This window comes from Alosa alosa, chromosome 11 (assembly GCF_017589495.1).
Source record: "Alosa alosa isolate M-15738 ecotype Scorff River chromosome 11, AALO_Geno_1.1, whole genome shotgun sequence".
Classification (NCBI taxonomy): domain Eukaryota; kingdom Metazoa; phylum Chordata; class Actinopteri; order Clupeiformes; family Clupeidae; genus Alosa; species Alosa alosa.
In genome coordinates, this window is record NC_063199.1 from 12,325,853 (window position 1) to 12,344,476 (window position 18,624).

The window sequence follows — 18,624 nt, forward strand, 5'->3', positions numbered from 1 at the left end:
GTGACATATCAGGGCCATTTTATGATTAACTGAAATACATTTCTTACATACGATTCCTTTAAATTTGTGCAACAAAATAAAATATCACTGATAATTTGCTTCTAAAGGTGGTCCATATTTATACAGACTTCCTCCTCTTGCCAAAGACATTGTTGATTAGTTTGGTCATGGACTTTGACCCACTGTAACGTAGGCGGTCTGATCGATACTTCAGGTGCTGCATCACCTGGCGGATAAGCCAGGTAAAAAGGTTCTCAACCTCCTGGTATCCCTCTGAGGCAGACACCTCCTGGAAGTGACAGTTGTTTTAGGGAGCGGCCATCCTCCTCATTCACCTGACGAGCATGACACAAGTCCTGCTTGTTCCCAACCAAGCAGACTGGCACCTCTGTGTCCCTGCAAGTTCAACAAGGTCTGTTACAGTTTCCCATTGGTTTCCCATGGGCTTTACACAGTCCCAGGAAAGAGGAAACTTTGTGAAGGTGTTTTATTTTGCATATTAAATTGTAAACACAAGAGTATGAATTTATGAAACCATTATAATATTACAAATATGCAATACAATTTTGGTTTGAGGCTGAACTCTCTGTGTATATGTGTTTTTTTTAAACGGAATAACAATTAAAAAGCATAATGATAAAAAAAACTATTGAAGAACATTACTGTAATGGAAGCTTACCCTTTGTACGGTTCCACCCTTGCCTCTTTGATTTGCCGCAGGACATCTATGGCATGGAGGAAGGAGGACCGGTCACTGTTGTACACCACCACAAACCCATCAGCCCAGTCTACAGGTTCCTAATACAGCGGCTCCCTGCAATCTGAGACACAACACTGTCTCCATTAGATTTGTATACTTGTGATGACACTGTCAAATCATACAGTCCTCCTTAATATCATTTCATCAATTGTAATAATGGCTATTCTGACATTTGGACTTGGGTTGTTTTCATCTGCAAGATACAGGTTTTTACTCAAGTGCAGGTAAAAGTATGTTTTTAAAGTCTTCATGTTAGCTCAACTAACACAGGCACACAGTGCACAACCACTTTCCTCAAAACCACAGGGTTTTTCAGCAAAGCACTGTAGTTAAATCCCTGAAAGGGCACCCGATTCAGTGGTTAAGCATAGTGCTAGTTTTGCGGTTTTCTTCAAAGACCTGTTTGCTTGACAACTCCACAGGGGTTTGATGTCCCAAGTTAAAAATGCCATATTTATTCATTCAGGACAGCAGCTCTTCAGTAAAAACACACGCAGGAACAGGCAGAAACAGTAACAATTTGTTATCAGCATAGCTATACTTAATTTATTGTACTAAATAAATTACACACCTCACCTGCTCTGAGCAGGGGTCAAACACCTCCAGATTCAACTGTCTGCCATCAATTGAGAGCCTCTTGTGGTATAGAGATCTAGACGCACCCTAGCGGCGGCAAATTAATTTGCTCAGCCTGTACGTCTAGTATCAAACCATAGGGATTTCTATTGGCTGACGCCATGGACGTCATCCAATCACAGCGCTCTATTTTGTTAGAGAGTCTTAAGGCGGGCTTAACAGGATGACGACAGTCCTGCGACGGTGAACAACAAGGAAGGTGGCTAAAGCGAATGAAGAGCAGTTGTTTGAATCGGCGTTGGCGTCAACTTTGGAGGAGTTGGACTTGTGCTTTTCTTTGAAAGTTGAGCAACACAACGCACTTAAGTCATTCCTTTCAAAAAAGTATGTATTTGCCGTTTTGCCGACCGGATACGGATATGGTCGTAGCACTGGCCTATTGCATGCCTAGGCAGTTTGGATTAAGGCCCCTTGGATTAAGCGAAGTGAATGGCTCGATTCCAGACTATACATTTCAATGATATAGGATGGCCTGCCAGGCTAGTATAGAGAGTCTGTGACAGGAAACAGACAAATTTTGTATGGTTCAGTGATGACCAGCTGACCACCATTGCAAGTCTCAGGTAGCTTTAGTGCTCAGCTGATTGCTTGAAACACAAGGGAAACTGGAAAAAGTCTTTCACATGTTTAACATTCAAAGTTGAACTGCAAAGTTTGTGTGCCAATGACTTGACCACAAGCTCACAACTCAAAATGATCCAGTCACCTTTATGATTTCATACGGAGCCCAAGAGGTGTCATTGCAAGATATGTTTGTGTATAGAGAATGTGCGCTTCATTTTAATAAATTGTGCACACGTTTTACTAAATTGTGCACTCATTTTACTAAATTGTGCTCTCAATTTAGTAAATTGTGCGCACGATTTAGTAAATTGTGCGCACGTTTTACTAAATAGTGTGCTCATTTTACTAAATTGTGCTCTCTATTTAGTAAAATGTGCGTACGATTTAGAAAATTGTGTGCATGTTTTATTATATTGTGCCCATGTTTTACTAAATTGTCATTAAATTGTTAATAAAAATCAATTTACAACAATTAAAATGAGAGCACAATTTAGTCAAATGAGCGCACTATTTAGTAAAACGTGCACACAATTTACTAAATTGTGCGCACGTTTTACAAAATCGTGAACACGATTTACTAAATTGAGGGCACGATTTAGTAAAATGTGCACACAATTTAGTAAAATGAGCGCATGTTTTCTGGATATATACCAAAAAATATCTTGCAACATTTATTAAAACGAGCGCATAATTTATAAAACGAGTGCACTATTTACTCAAACGAGCGCACGATTTACTAAAACGAGGGCACGATTTATTAAAACGAGAGCACAATTTAGTGAACATGGTTATAGAACATTGTGTGCACGATATATTTAAACGTGGCCACAATTTGTAAAACGTGCACTCAATATTGTCTTGACATATGTAAACATGAGCACATTGTAGTATATTCGAGATCTCGATCTACTAAAACGCACCCACGAATATTTAAAACGTGGGCTCGAAGAAATTAAATTGTGTGCACAAAAAAACAATCCAGGAGGTAGTGGAAACCGGTCATTACAACAGAGCCCGAGTAGCATATAGTTACATTTCCCCATTATGGGTCTCCATAGCTGGCGGTTGACACCGCAGGTGACCCTGCTACAAAGAGTAGAAGTCCGCTATAAACCATCCTGACCACCTAATGGTGAAAACTAAAAAGGCTTTAATTAACTGCCTACGGTTATTATCACATTACCAATATGAACTGTAATGTTACAGACAGAAAACGTGCTCACAAATAATCACGACCAGAAAAAATATCACTTAAAGTGACCTCTCCCGGGCTCCGTAATTTGTCAACTCTATCCAATAAATATCCACATGTGCTCATGGCTAGTGAACAGGACAAAAAATGCTCTTAAATATAAAGATAGTTTTACTCTGTTAAGCGCATCTTTTCCCAAGACACAAAAACTAAACTCATGCATGCGAACAATATTCTGATATGGCTAATAACATCTGAGCTATAACACCTTGACAGCTATTTTATACTTAAACACACAGGCTAATGTTATATAAGTATATATATATATATATAAGTATATAGCCTATACTCTTTTGATCCCGAGAGGGAAATTTGGTCTCTGCATTTATCCCAATCCGTGAATTAGTGAAACACACTCAGCACACAGTGAACACACAGTGAGGTGAAGCACACACTAACAGCGGCGCTCGGGGAGCAGTGAAGGGTTAGGTGCCGTGCTTAAGGTCACTTTATCCGTGCCTACTGGTCGGGGTTCGAACTGGCAACCCTCCGGTTACAAGTCCGAAGCGCTAGCCAGTAGGCCACGGCTGCCCCCATATTGTTATATTACACACTCACATACTGTAGCTGTGCATTACAGATGATTAAAAGTCTTACAATGGTCTCAAATATGCTGAAGGTGAAATCAGGGCCAGTCTTCATTTCCCTCCAATGACAATTCTCACTAGCATTTGAAGCATACTCTCCAATGAAACATTTGGTCAGGAATCTCACCAGCACAGCTAGACAAGCAAAGAACAATATTTGAAGATCCAAAGTGTTGATTAAAGATCTAACCATGTGTACCACATGAGCTGGCTGATGGATGAGAATGATTTGTTATAAATCCCATTCCCATGCGTCAGAGAGGCATGTGACCATTCTCATAAAATGGTCTAGAATAGGAGCATATTTTGAATGTCTGTTTTCCTTTCCATGACACCTTGGCACACATCCACTACTGTCTACTATTATTACTGGTACTACTACCAGACCGCCACACCAGAGTCCTCCTTCAGGCAAGCATGCTGAGTCTCACATCACACATTCACTGTATTCAATGTGCTCTGAACTATCCAACAACCATGACAACAGAAAACTAAATAGCAACACTTACACCTATAAAAGTATATATAATAATTGACATTTCAACTATACATTAACAGGTCATTTAAACCCCTTGGTCCAGTGCATTGCCACACAAACCACCCTTAGAGTTTGTCAGACAAATGGGACACCCTAGTGTTCTATGAATACTTCAGACCATTTTAATCGGCTCCTTTTTCTAGACAACGCTGTGAGCAGCAATCTAATATAATGTTCATCGCAACTCAATACAAGCATTTTGACATAGCATAAGCACACCCTCTGTTTTACCCAGCACATCTAACTTATAGAAGCAAAGAAAACATTTTAAATGAAACTGTTGGCTTGCATTCATCATCATCATGAGATCTTCATCCTCATCATCATCTTAAGCTGTCATTAGGCTCACTAATAGCTAGCACATTATTGTGCTTCTGGGCTGCCCCTCCTCTGTAGGCTTCCCTGCGGCTCTGGCTACTCCAGCTTCACAAAGAAAACATATCCTCTCTATCTGTCTCTCTATATCCTCTCTATCTGTCTCACTGTCTCTCTATATCCTCTCTATCTGTCTCTCTTTCTCTCCCTTCAGCAAAAAGTTATTGTGTGCACATCCCACCTTCTGGCAGGTGCAGGACAAAAAAAAAACTTACTCAAATGAAAAAATATAATTTCCGCAACACTGCTTTTGACTCCCATATATAAATGCACAAAAGGCAACGTTTTGACCCTGCTGGGTCTTCTTCAGCCAGAGGTTATACTTTCTGCGACCGCTAAGGAAGTTTAATCTGCCTAAGGAGCTGCTGACCACTTTCTACTCAGCCATCATTCAGTCTTTCTTCTGCACCTTCATCACTGTCTGGGTCAGCCACCAAACAGGACAGGGCCAGACTGCAATGGACAATTAGGAGAGGATCTACAGGAGAGGATCATTGGAGCTGACCTTCCCTCCATCCAGGACCTGTACCGGTCCAGGGTCAGGAAAAGGGCAGCAAAAATCTCTGCAGACCCCTCACATCCTGGTCACAAACTGTACAACCTCCTTCCCTCTGGTAGGTGATACAGGGCACTGTTCGCCAAAACCAGCCGGCACAAAGACAGCTTCTTTCCCCAAGCAGTCACTCTGGTAGTGCATAAATAAATAGACCCCACCCTTACACTGAGCAAAGACAATCACCCATGTTCTGCTTATCTACCTCATGTATATTTCAACCTTACAATTACAATATTGTTTTTAAAATATTACTATTGCACTGAACTGCCTTGCACTATATTTACTGTACCAGTATATTTACATCTCAGTCTTTACTGACATTCCTTCCCTCTCTTCAATTGTTATTGTATATATTTTTTGTAAATATTATTGTATTGTTATATTATACTTTTAACCGTTTTTATTCTTTATATGTAAAGTGGGTGTTGTGTACTTTGAGAGCAAAGATTAACCGGAGTAAAATTCCTTGTTTGTATACGCAAACCTGGCCAATAAAGCTGATTCTGAACTCTGAATCTTTAAGGTCACCGATTACTGTAGCCACTCCCTGATCTTGACTCATTGTGAAATGTATTTCAGTTCAGTGAAGATAGTCACACTGGATTTTGTTTTTTAGATATGAAGACTAGTGGTCAAATAGAATATTAGAGTTTGGTCAGATTAGCCTCTCACTTAATGAGCAGACCACACCAACATTTAGGCACTTCTGGCAGCATGCAATTTCACAACCCTCTATTTCAAATCTGCTGCTAGGATCCAGCAGTAGTACTCCCCAACATTTCTGGTGTGTTATAGTTGGCCTATGTGTATACATTATGCAATTGGAAACAAAAATGAAGGGACCTCAGTGCAGATCTGAGCTAATATTCTGGAAGATGGGCATGGCAATATATTATCTGAGGGACAGTTTAGGTAGGCTATTTTCCTGTCTCCACAACATGCACATATTCAAACTCAAAGCAACAAAGTCACATAAAAAGTCAGGTCCATAACCTCCTGAGCACCAATCCATAGACCTATGTCCTCTGTAGTGGACATAAGTTCTAGAAGCATACCCCTTTACCCCTTTGAGCTATTCTATCAATTCCTGTGGTCTTTTAAAGAGGACATCCTGGGCTTTCTAATGATATATCATGTGATTGGCTGGGTTGCTGGGAACCTCCTCTTCTGGTTCTCAAAATGGTTGACATCAAAACAAGCACATTTTATGGAAGGAGGAGAGAGAAGTCAAATAGTGTCTTCTTATTAAGCATTCATTATGATGGCAATATATGGTCTTGTTAATGAAAATGTCAGGAATCATATGATTCATTTTGAAATAAGTTAAGTTATTTACATTTTGAAATAATAGTGACTTTATGAATGTCCATTATAATGGACACCAGGACCAAAATATTTTGATTTTTTGGGAAATTTAGGAGATCATTTGTATAGGATGAATGGGGGTCAGATTTGGAGCTCTCAGGTGATGAGTGAGATGATGACTATGAACCTGTGCCTCAAGAAGATAGCGAGGAAGAGTAAGACTAAAAAATTAATTATCGCAGATGAAAGAAAAACATGAAAATGAAATGAACAATCCAGAAAAAAAAAGAAATACAACTGTCCAAAAGGCAAATAAAGTAGTCTAGAAGGATAAATAACATTTTCCCTTATATTTGGTTAAGTTTACCCTTAATTTAATACCACTAAAAGCACAATTTGTCCATTTTTGTCTATTTTCATGGCTACCTTTTCATAGTAATACAATTTAAAATAAAAATAAAATTAAAAAAAAAAATTGTAAGATGTTTTTTTTTTACACTTTTTTTTTTTTCTTGGTTCCCAGGAGGATAGGGATGCTGCAAGCAATTATCTCAGAGCTTTAATTATTTCCAAAAGAAGTGGCCATAGTAAATCATAATCTTGGCCAAGGAATCTATACCACAAACACCAGTGCTTCAACAGTGCTGTGGTAAATAATCCTGGTTTGATAGAGAAAAAATACTAAATATTAACACTAACTAAGCTTCAAAGCGCTGACTCAAAAGGCAGACAAAGTAGGCTACATTCATATTGGTAAAATCCATTTGGAGGGAGCACATAGCCTAGCCCTAGGCCTACTCTTCCAGTCAAAGGGAGTGAGCACTTAGAGGTATCTGTTTTTCCTAATTTATATTCTGGCTTCCTGTTACCCACACAAACAATGTGGGTCTGATAGTGCCCAATGACATGCAATTTCCTCATATTCTGAAATGGCCTATGGGCTGTAATTCATTGCATCAGAACTTCTTTATTATAGTTTTAAACAAGACTGAAATAGGGTAAATTACTGTTTATTCTGGGATATTCTAGCTACTTCATTTTAAAGAACAAACTAGACTGATTTTTATTCAAATGAAGCTTATCTTAGCCTAATCCTACAGAATGATTCCTCTATTTTAGGCTACAGTCATGCAATTTTGCTTCATGGACGCTTTCTTGTCTTGAAGTCACTCAGTTAGTTTCGTTATGCTGGTTATATCATATCCATCCCTTCTTATTTTGCTAATAAAAGTAAATTGTTTTTTCAGTCAGAAAATATTTTTTAAAAGCCTGACGATTTAAGATTTCGCCTCCTGTGCAGCAGATGGGAGCATAGCCTACCTGTACATTGGACTGTGGTCCAACGGGCAGAAATTCCCTCGAGAAGAAGACAAAACATACCGGGAGTCAATCAGCATCAGCACCAACACACGCCCCTCGGTCTTGAAACTTGAGGGTAAGTTGTTTAACAAATGTCGCGACTTCAAGGCTTAAAAGATGACTTTAGTGAAGACCACCTTTTCGTTTCATTAACAAAAAGTAATGTAACATTATTTTGCATTGAATAGCTTAATTTTGTTGGTTAGCCTACGTTATTTACGCTTGCTCGTTTCACATCAAGCTACGGAAATGGCTAGCAAATTGGCTGGCTAACGTGGCGTATGCAACCTTCTAACTCTATGAAATCTTGAGCGCTTTGATGTTAGTGATTTTACTTGTATGTTTTTTGAAACCATGTCTTTCGTGTCTCTCTTTTATAGTTTTGACAAAGTAACCTTGATATCAAACCATTCGCTGACGTTAATAGTTTGGCTAATTCACTACTGGTACCTTAGAATACGGGACAAGGGGCGTCTTTGGCAGGGGTATCGAAAGTTTTTAATGTTAACGGTAAGTGTTTTATTCACCTGTCATTAGCCTACTTATTCGCGTTCTACTTGTATCAGTGTGCATTCAATGTATGTGCCCCACCGATCAAACGGTGTGGTTTGTGGACATAGGCCACCGGAGCTATTTCCTGGTGAAGTGTTCTTTCCCACTCCTTTGATAATCACGTTGTTTTCTTAAAGGGAGGAGGCAGTGTGATTTATAGCATGGCCTGTATGTGACTATTAAAAGAAGGCATAAATTATACCATTATTGCATTTGGTCACAAGACCATAGAACTCGAATGGTATGGTAGGCTATTTGTCACATTTCACAATACAAACATGAACTTATCTTTCTCCATTTGGTTTTATTGAAGGGTTTTTTCACACTGGATTAGATGGTAGCCCATCTTTGTCAGCTGATTGTAGCCTAAGGTGTCATTGATCATTGCATTTACATGATAAAGTGTGTGTATTGTGTACAGAGATTAAATAGGAGGAAGTTCACAACCAATTGAATTGGAGGCTTTGGTGGCAAACCGCTCCACTTTCTTCATGTTAAAACTGTCTGAGGTCCTGTAAACAGTGATACATCTCTATGATGGCGTTAGGGAAGTGGACCAACAGTGGTATACTGATGTGAAACTTCTTCAATTGCCTGAGAAAGGATGATGGAAAGTGATGTATTGTTTGGTATCGCCTGTGAGCACATAACTTTCCCATTGTCGCATATTGACTGCATTCCAAATTATTATGCAAATTAAATTTTTCTCAGATTTTCCTAAATACTGTAGTTGATGCAAATGACAAACTTTCAAGTCATCAACCGTTATATGTATAATTCGAATTGTATTGAACAAACCTCCTTAATGATAACAGTATTTTTTTCAAAAATTGTGCACAACAGTTGAGTTGAACACTTGAGTTTCAAGACATTTTATAGGTTAAAGAACTAAAAATTGTCTTGTTTAATTTGCAGCATTAGGAGGTGATAAATTAAATCAAAGTTATTTCAATCAAAATATCTTAACAGGCCAAGTTGCATGTTAACATAGAACCCCTTCATTGATATCACGTCACAATTCTTGCATTCATTGAACTTGTGAGTTCTTGGAAAGTTTCTGCTTTAATGTCTTTGCTGAATAGCCTCTCAGAGCTGTCAGAATAGCCTCCCAGAGCTGCTGCTTGGATGTGAACTGCCTCCCACCGTCATAGATCTTTTGCTTGATGATGTTCTAAAGGTTCTCGATAGGGTTGAGGTCAGGGGAAGCTGGGGGGCCACACCATGAGTTTCTCTCCTTATATGCCCATAGCAGCCAATGACCCAGAGGTATTCTTTGCAGCATGAGATGGTGCATTGTCATGCATAAAGATGATCTTGCTACGGAAGGCACGGTTCTTCTTGTACCACGGAAGAAAGTGGTCAGTCAGAAACTCTACATACTTTGCCAAGGTCATTTTCACACCGTCAGGGACCCTAAAGGGGCCTACCAGCTCTCTCCCCATGATTCCAGCCCAAAACATGACTCCGCCACCTCATGCCTCCGCCTTGTTGGGACATGGTGGCCATTCACCAACCATACATTACTCCATCCATCTGGACCATCTAGGGTTGCACGGCACTCATCCGTAAACAAAACTATTTGAAAATTAGTCTTCATGTATTCCTGCGCCCACTGCAACCGTTTCTACTTGTGAGCATTGTTTAGGGGTGGCCGAATAGTAGGTTTATGCACACTTGCAAACTTCTTGAGGATCCTACACATTGAGGTTCGCGGGACAGAGGCACCAGCGGCTTCAAATACCTGTTTGCTGCTTTGCAATGGCATTTTAGCAGCTGCTCTCTTAATCCTATGAATTTGTCTGGCAGAAACCTTCCTTATTATGCTTTTGTCTGCACGAACCCGCCTGTACTCTGAATCAGCATCAAATTTCTTCACAGTACGATGATCACGCATACGTTTTCGGGAAATATCCAGTGTTTTCATACCTTGTCTAAGGTAGTGCACAATTTCACGCTTTTAGCAGCAGAGAGATCCTTTTTCTTTCCCATATTGCTTGAAACCTGTGGCATGCTTAATAATGTGGAACATCCTTCTTAAGTAGTTTTCCTTTGATTGGACTCACATGGCAAACTAATTATCACAGGTGTCTGAGATTGATTTCAATGATCCAAAGAACCCTGAGACACAATACCTCCTGGTTTTATGCAAATACTCCAAACCAGACTGACCGGACACAATTGCAGCCTTTGACTTCAATTCTGTGCAAACTTTCCACGAGAGAAAACCTGTTGCAATCTCCATTGCTCCACAATTTTTAGTCTGAGTGAACATGTGCATGCATATTTAGCAGAGGCCTTCATTCAAAATCTTTTTGTGTTAAATTCAATTAAAGCCAATGAAATGAGTGGTAAAAATATTTGAATATTCTGGTATTAATAAGAAACAGGGATTAGAAACAGTTCAAAAATGAAAACCGGAATAGAACAGTTTCTGGATGAACAAAAATGGGAACAAAACCATTTTCACTTGTTCCGGAGTGAAAGCGTTATTTTCAATTTTGGATAACCAGTTAATAATGGTATTTATTGTTCCGATTAACCGTTTGAATATTATTCAAAAGTCCATATGCTTAGAAAGTGACCTGCCCACACAGTGTTCCCCAGACCCCTTAGATGAATTTAGTCAGATGTTATGAACCAGTGTCTCCCTCCCCTATATAATAGGCTAGAACTACTAGTTGATAAAAAAAAAAAAAAAGGATTTTCATATCCAACACTATCTAACTGTCTTTTCAAAGTATGTAGCCTAAATTACTGAAACATTTTGTGAAATAACACAGGTTACCAGAGACACTAGGAAAATATCTATAGGCAGTTGGTAGCACCACACATAGGTTAGTTTATTACAGGGCTTAAAGCAAGGACATTTTCTGTGTCTGAAGTTAGGCTATCAGACATTTATTTTTTTAGATTTAATACTATATAGCCCTTCTTGCCTACTTTCAAATCTCGCCCCACACCTGAATTCAAGCACAGTGATTTTAACAGCAGGCCTTGATTGAATGTGCTTTGATTTAAGCTTTAAGGCTGTTGGGCAAAAATAGCCTATAGTATTGTGCCACCGGCCATAAATCAATTTGTAAAGGCAATGTCATTTTTAAAGGTTATTAACCGTTCTTCTATAACGTTCAAACCGGTTACCATTCAGAGGAGAGGCCTTGAAACATTGCAATAACGAAAAAAAAATGTTTTTGCTCAGAACGAACCAAAATGAAAATCATTCTGTTTCAGTTCCTGATAAGAAATGGCAGTTCAGAATCAGAGTTCAATTTGTACCTAGTTTTAAGTATCTCACTGGTTTATAATTCAATGTTTAAAGCCACTTTAAATTAAGGGCAGAAATGTGGATAGGGCAAAATGTATATTTATTGATGACCAAAGCCTGTACAAATTTAGGCTATCACGGTTGTTTATCCGTAAGGTAGCTTTCATTATTTTTTTTCTGACTAAGCTAATGTTTAGGCTGATTTGTCCTTGTATATTTACACAAGGATTTACCAATCATATTGACCAAGCATATCTGTCTGGTTTAGCTCCACAATGCACTTTTCAAACGTAAAGGTAGGTGGAGCAATTGAGTAAGAATTGGAGTAAGCAACTGTATTGCACCCTATAGTGCTGCGCAAAGCCTAAAGTCTTGCTAAAGCTTGCTTAATAGCTACACAAAATATATTTACAAATTTAATACCATGAGAGAGATCCTAAGCACACACATCGGTGGGTCAGCTAAAATCTGATGCTCTTAGTTCACGTATGAGAACTTTGCTCATAGACTGACTTTGCACTTTTCCCAGCATTTAAATCATGGCCCGTAGTCTATATTATGTGAACAGTGTTTATTCTATTGATGAGTTCAGTAATGCATTTTAATGGCAGGCTTTGGAAAGTTAAAAAATGTAGGTGTTATGACATGAGTGTGTAGTCTTCTGTAAGTTCACCCAGATGTGTTCTTCGCTGTATCCTGTAGATGTCTCCCCTGTGATGGTGGCACTCCTCATCGCACCCAGGCTCTGACTCCATGCTGCTCCCAGCCTGCCCCGCGTGTGTGCGCCAGACCCTGGCCATGACCCTCCACCCTCTGGTCACCCTCTCCCCTGTGCTGGGGCTTCTCAGCCTGCAGGTCCTCTCCGTGGGCAGCACCACACCCACCATAGTGGACATGCGTCACGCAGTTGCAGACGGCGCAAACTGTACAAACCTGTGTAAGTCTCTTCATTTCTGTTTTATGATTGACAGTGTCATGGACTTTGGAATGGAACAACAGGGATTTCTCAAGAGATCAAGATCTTCCATATTAGATGGAGACTAAGAATTCAAAATTAAGCTTATTTGTTGTCTTAATTTCCTATATGTGGTTACTGGTAGTGGATCAAAATACTGAAAATGACGAGTACTGTGCTGAATACATTTTGTCTTATTTGCGGTTTGGTCATATGGTTTCTATCCTACATAACAAATATTAAAAGTAACCAAAGGTTGTTTTCAGATTATGCAATCACAAACTCTTTCTGTATGTTCTTAAAATAGTTTGTTTTTAATCCATGAAATACATCTCAGTGGCTACCTCTGGAGATAAAACTTAAAAATCAGAAGTCTGTAAAATATCATATTTTGGAAAAGACTAAAGCCATATGTTTTTTTTCTGAAATTACATCTTTTTACTTGAAGGACATGTGATTTCAAAGGGGCCATGTGTTTTAGATTTAAGATGAAAGGGCCTTGCTGTGTTGTTTATGAGCCTGGCGCTGCTTTGGCGAGCCATACCCTTTGAGTCTTTGTCATGACATGTTCTCTTTTTTTCTCAATTAAATCGCACAATGCCTTTCAAAAAAAGGAAAAGTAACTCACCGCACATGTGGATCTACCTGAGCTTCTGCGCGTGTGCACACGCCGTTGAGAATATGAAGCCTGGGGCTGTTTCTCTCCCTTTTTTTTGGTTAACAGCCATGCCTGGCTTACATAACACACTCACTCATGCACTTTGTCTCTGTCACTCAGAGACACACACATACTCACATATTACAGCGCCCAAAATGACTCTGTTGGGTTTCTAATGCAGCAGTAGGGTTTTAAGTAACTAAGAAATAAAAGCTTGGACTCACCATCTGGAAATGTGAAATGCCTGGTATGTTGGTGAGCTATAAATATATAATCATTCAGCATTCCAACTCTCAGACCTGTACATGCAGCCTGTGTTCAAGCCACAGAACTCTTATAGCTCACTATAAGGTGACCCCTAGTGACCTGCGAGGGAAAGTGAATTAGGACATGTCCTCTTCAGTTTCAGCCTGTCCCCCCACAGCCCTGCTGTCATCTCGCCCATCTCTCCACACACTTTACTCCAGGCCCATTTGGAACGGCTGGAGAATCATTTACAGCAGGAAAGCAGATGGCCTTCCAATTAGCTTTCCTCCACCGCTGCTGAAAAGACAGTAGTGATCTTGAAAGCTGCTTAAATTGACCATCAATTACCTGGACGCTACTACTTTTTGGGAACTCCACCCTTTTTTGTTCGTTTCCATTCCATTAAAAGTGCGGATGGAAAAGTGTCTAGGTGCCAGTGCTGTAACTGAGCCACTGAGCTTTCCCTGGATGGTGGCCCTTGTTCTCTTTCTCAGGCTCTAACCCCCATCCCCCCCCCTCTCTTGCGTTGTGTACAGTGCGACAGGGCAGGCCAGGCATGGGTGATATGAATGTGTGTGTGTGTGTATACACTGTATTTATTGGCTGTAGTCACATGCAGAATCACATGTGCACATATAGGGTTTTTTTTGCCAGTTTTGAGATGTTTCAAATGTGGCATTTCTTAAGCATGACAATCAGTAAAGTTATTACTTCTGACGCCAAAGTGAAGTTGTATGAAGGGTCTCATGTGGAAAGAGGAATGCTAAGACATAACAGAGCCCCCCTCCATCCCACAGCAAGGCAGGATCAGGTTACAGGTTTCCTACTTAAAAGGAAGAGAGGCTAGTGGTTTGCTTGAAGTCCCACTATATCTAAACATTTTGTGCAAAGTTTTGTGCTTCACCCATGGTAACTTCTTTTTGTGTTTTATTCCAGGCAATAGCCCCTCTTGTGACTGGTCTCTGTATAGAGCAGATCAAAAAGTATGTTTACTTTTGAAGTGTCCCAAACTTGAAGATTGCAAACATGCCACTGTTGAAGATCTTTTAAGTCAAGGTAAATTGTAAATTTGCTCAATGCTCATACATGCTCCAATTAAAGGTGGGAAATAAAGCCAGAGGAGAGGAAGACATTTTGAAGTTGAAGCGTGTTTAATGTAGCCTCCTTACTGCTGCTCTCATGGGCCACTCTGTCCCAGACCGCAGAACTGTTTAGTGCTTAACCTGGACAGAAAGAGGGGTGTGTAAATCTCCCATTCACATGACATACTGTGTACCTGCATTTGAAGATGATCTCCAAGCTAGTTGTTTCCTGTAAAACTAACCAAATGGCAAGACGATTTGAGTAGTATTATTTTAATGTTGTTTTAAGACTTCTTATTCTCCTGATTATTTCATAATGTGAAACATTAACAGTCTCTGTAATTCTGTTCTTGAGGATGTCATAGCATCTTTGCGCTGCATTGTGCAACAGTTAGGTCTGGTCGAACTATTTTTTTATTTCTGATTGGACGAGAGAGGCATAACCCAGGACATCCCCACTCAGACTTTTCACCGCTAATAATCACTCCGATGTGAACATTTCATTCATTCAAAAGGAGAGCGGCGATTTCATATTGTCACAGTTGACAATTACTGGCTATAGACAAGCAAGTGGACTATAGAAATGATTATGTGCACAAGCACACATAGCCTCTCTCACTGAACTGGGTTCTTGAGTGACCTGCTGCATTGCTTGGCAAAAGGAGATGCAGGAAGTGTAGGGTGAACAAACAAAAATAAACAATAGAAAACACAATTCTTTAGTCTTTAGACTTGATCAGTTGATAGTAGAACTGTTGTATACAAGTACACATGGAGCCAATGAGGTAGGGATATCCTTACCAACCCCACTCTCACTCATGCCATATTGCTTATTTTTTTTTTTTTTTTTAAGTTTCATCTTGTTGGCAACCCCTGTGACTTTTCAGTGTAAGACTACTGTAAGGTGTCTTGTCAAGGAGGAGTAAACTCTCAGTAGATGTTTCACTAAATCCTACAACATTATGAAGATTAAAAGATTTTAGTCTGTGCTTGAAGAGTCATGGAAATCTTTCAAAATGGGTGTAATAGCGCTTTGCTGCAAGTGATCACTGCAAATGGCATCTCACATGTAGCGATTTTTGTTTTGTTTCAGGTGCCGATATTGAATCTAGAAGTGAGCTTGATCCTCATTCCATCAGCTCCAACCCCTCGCAGCCCCTTGTAAGCCTCACAGCCCAGCCAGTAGATGCTGTACCCCTCAAGATGATGCAGAGCACTTTAAGTCCTCAAGGTTCTTTGGGTCTACAACAGCATGAGCCAAGCAGAAACCAGGATTCATTAGCAGGAGCCAACAACACATCTAGTGAGACTGTTAATAGTGCTTATATCAACAAGGATCACTCAAACACCTCTACTTCTGAACAACCCAGGGCCACCACCACAAGTATCACCTCCAGACCTACTACAAATGAAAAGGTCTCCATAGTCATATCAACAACCACCACTGCCACAACAACAGCCGCCACAACAACCTCCTCCCAAACTACCAGCTCAACCACAGCACCGCCCACTAAGAGCACTGCAAGGAAAGCCAATGAAACAATATTATCTTCAACTACCCTTAGCAGCACATCAAAGCCAGCAACTACCACTACTCAGACATCACCTTTGCCGACAACTATCATGACCACTACCACCCCTCCTACTCCACCACGTGCACCTTCTACAAAATTGCCTCAAATGCCCAGCTCACCACCACCAAAACCACCTGTAACCACACAAATGGTCACAAAAGCTGTCGAAGAGAAGCCATCGCCAACCACTCAGAAAGTCTTCAATCCACCTACTGCGTCTGAGAGCCCTGTAGCTCTGACCACTTCTCCCGAGTCTGTAACCAAAGGGCCAGTCAGCAACACGAGTAAAGGCATTGTAGGCATCCCCATGGGACCTTTCAGCGGTCGTCTGGTGGACACCAGCTCTCTGCTGGCAGTGCTCCTGTTTGGTCTGTTGTTCTTTGTGGTGACTGTAGTCCTGTTCCTCACGCAGGCGTATGAGAGCTACAGAAGGAAGGATTACACCCAGGTGGATTACCTGATCAATGGAATGTACTCTGACTCAGGGGTCTGATGTAGGAAATACGTTTACGCTGCATTGTGGCTATAATTGGTCTAATTTGAACAGGGAAAACATCAGGTTTGCAACCTCTTCAATCACAAACTCACTTGTCCTTAAGGTACTAATGTGACAAGATACATAAAGAGATTGCATACTGATCTGTAGTGGGATAACACCGTAATCATTTCAGCCTCTGAATGCTTATGAGAGAATTGTGGGCCAATGTGTGATTACATGATGTATACATTTATTTTTTTATGATATGCATTTTTTTCTATGCAGAGGATGCTTCCACTTTGTACTCATGGCACATAGGACGAAAGCCTTAGTATTGACTTCATATTTTCTTGATTGAATGTCATTTCATAAAGTTCTGTAGTGCAATATGTGGAGATGTCATGTTATATTAAGGTCCAGTATTTCCATTCCACAGCAAATAATTTTGTTTTGCACTATTTGTCTTTTTTTTCAAAGTGTGATTAGTCAGTTGACTACTCAAGGAGTACATTAATAATGGATGCTTTTTGATTCTGGTCATCACCAGGTTATTTTTGTTGTTTACCATTTCACTCCTTGGATTGAGATTGGATGCCAAAACAGTCACTGTGGAACTGAAGCACATCGTTGTTAAGCTAAGGGAATTGTGTAGCCATTATGAACCACGTTTCCAGGAGCCAGAGAAGTTAGTTTGCTCTCCAGATTAAACTCTGGCGTTTGGGAAGTCTTATGAGGAGGAAAGATACAGGTGTGGTAGCCTGTTTTGTGCCAAGTCTTTCAAGTCTTAACTAAATGCACTTCTGCAAATTAAATGTACTTTACAACAAAATAATAAAGACTAAATTGGCAGATATTTCATTTTTTGTTTTCATTTACAGAGACAGATACTCTTCCAGATGTTTCCTTTGATTGTGATCCATGACTATGAATAAGAAAGTGAGAGTCTTGCTGTATGAATCAGTTGCCCCCCTATTCCTCTTGGAACCAATAAGCTGTAAAGTGCCACGTTTCCTGTGGATTCAAAGTGTTTTATTAGAGGGGCATATCAATCAGCCTTTGGTGTAAACAAGACTGTATACATAAACAACCCACATCTGTAGCACAATAATTGCTCCCTGGAAATATGTGATGCACATGCAGTGTCTGTTTGGGAAAGTCGGAGGGTCTGGAAATGTAATTGGCACAGAGGAAAATAATGAGTGAACCCATGAGGGGAGGTGATCCAACACCTTTACAACATTCACTCACCAGGGAATGTTTAGCTTTTAGAGAAAACAAGGGCAAAATGGGATGGAGAGCTGAGGTACAGTTAAAGGATCCAAGTGCCAGTGTGTGTGTTCATTCTACACATGCTATAGTATCTTACAGGCCTCATCATTCTACATTATTCATGATCAGTTACAAAGGAGTTGCCAAAAATTGAGCGATGAGTAACTTTGCCTTGGTAAATTGACCATCATGTATCACTGCTATATGCCATGGGTATTAATTGACATAACAATGTTGTCTTTGCCATGTGGTTGTCATGGTTAACATGTCTGTGTGAGCTGTTAGTGAGAGAGCAGAGGTATTGCAGTGGGGAATCGCATCCTCCAGCACATGCAATGTTGCATCAATGTTATGATCCTTTGGTGAGAAGTAGCAAAAGGTTTAGCATTAAGCTAGTGGACATGATGCCTGCTTGCACATTTGTTTTGATAGAGTCTGTCCCAGATGGACTTTATTACTGTCTGAGAAGGTATTCCTGACACTGAGACCCAGGAATGTTTCTCCAAAGCAATAAGCAGTCCACCAGAAAGGTAGATTTTTTATTATTTGTGTATGTGGACTGTTGGATCAAAGGGAGCGCTAAAGGCTATATTGCACAGGTGATTGTAAAGGC

General features: G+C 40.1%; 1 protein-coding gene and 1 pseudogene across 2 annotated transcripts; one reads left to right on the forward strand and one right to left on the reverse strand.

Moving 5' to 3' along the window:
* Positions 1-118: 118 nt before the first annotated feature.
* LOC125303442 lies at positions 119-3,992 on the reverse strand (annotated as a pseudogene).
* A 3,910-nt stretch (positions 3,993-7,902) lies between these two features.
* wu:fa25f02 (uncharacterized protein C11orf24) lies at positions 7,903-17,595 on the forward strand. Of its 2 annotated transcripts, none has more exons than XM_048258057.1 (4): positions 7,903-8,008; positions 12,452-12,686; positions 14,545-14,664; positions 15,784-17,595. In XM_048258057.1, exons 2-4 carry the CDS (start codon positions 12,503-12,505, stop codon positions 16,755-16,757), a joined length of 1,278 nt encoding a protein of 425 aa, XP_048114014.1. In that variant the 5' UTR covers positions 7,903-8,008; positions 12,452-12,502; the 3' UTR covers positions 16,758-17,595. The 2 variants fall into 2 exon arrangements, with proteins under 2 accessions (XP_048114014.1, XP_048114015.1); XM_048258058.1 differs by lacking the exon at positions 7,903-8,008 and adding an exon at positions 8,064-8,442.
* The last annotated feature ends 1,029 nt before the right edge of the window (positions 17,596-18,624 follow it).

Bases quoted from the DNA above. Each gene is read 5' to 3' on its own strand.
- wu:fa25f02 (XM_048258057.1), top strand. From the start codon at position 12,503: ATGCTGCTCCCAGCCTGCCCCGCGTGTGTGCGCCAGACCCTGGCCATG. The intron at 12,687-14,544 runs GTAAGTCTCTTC...GTTTTATTCCAG, and splicing joins CGCAAACTGTACAAACCTGT to GCAATAGCCCCTCTTGTGAC. The intron at 14,665-15,783 runs GTAAATTGTAAA...GTTTTGTTTCAG, and splicing joins TGAAGATCTTTTAAGTCAAG to GTGCCGATATTGAATCTAGA.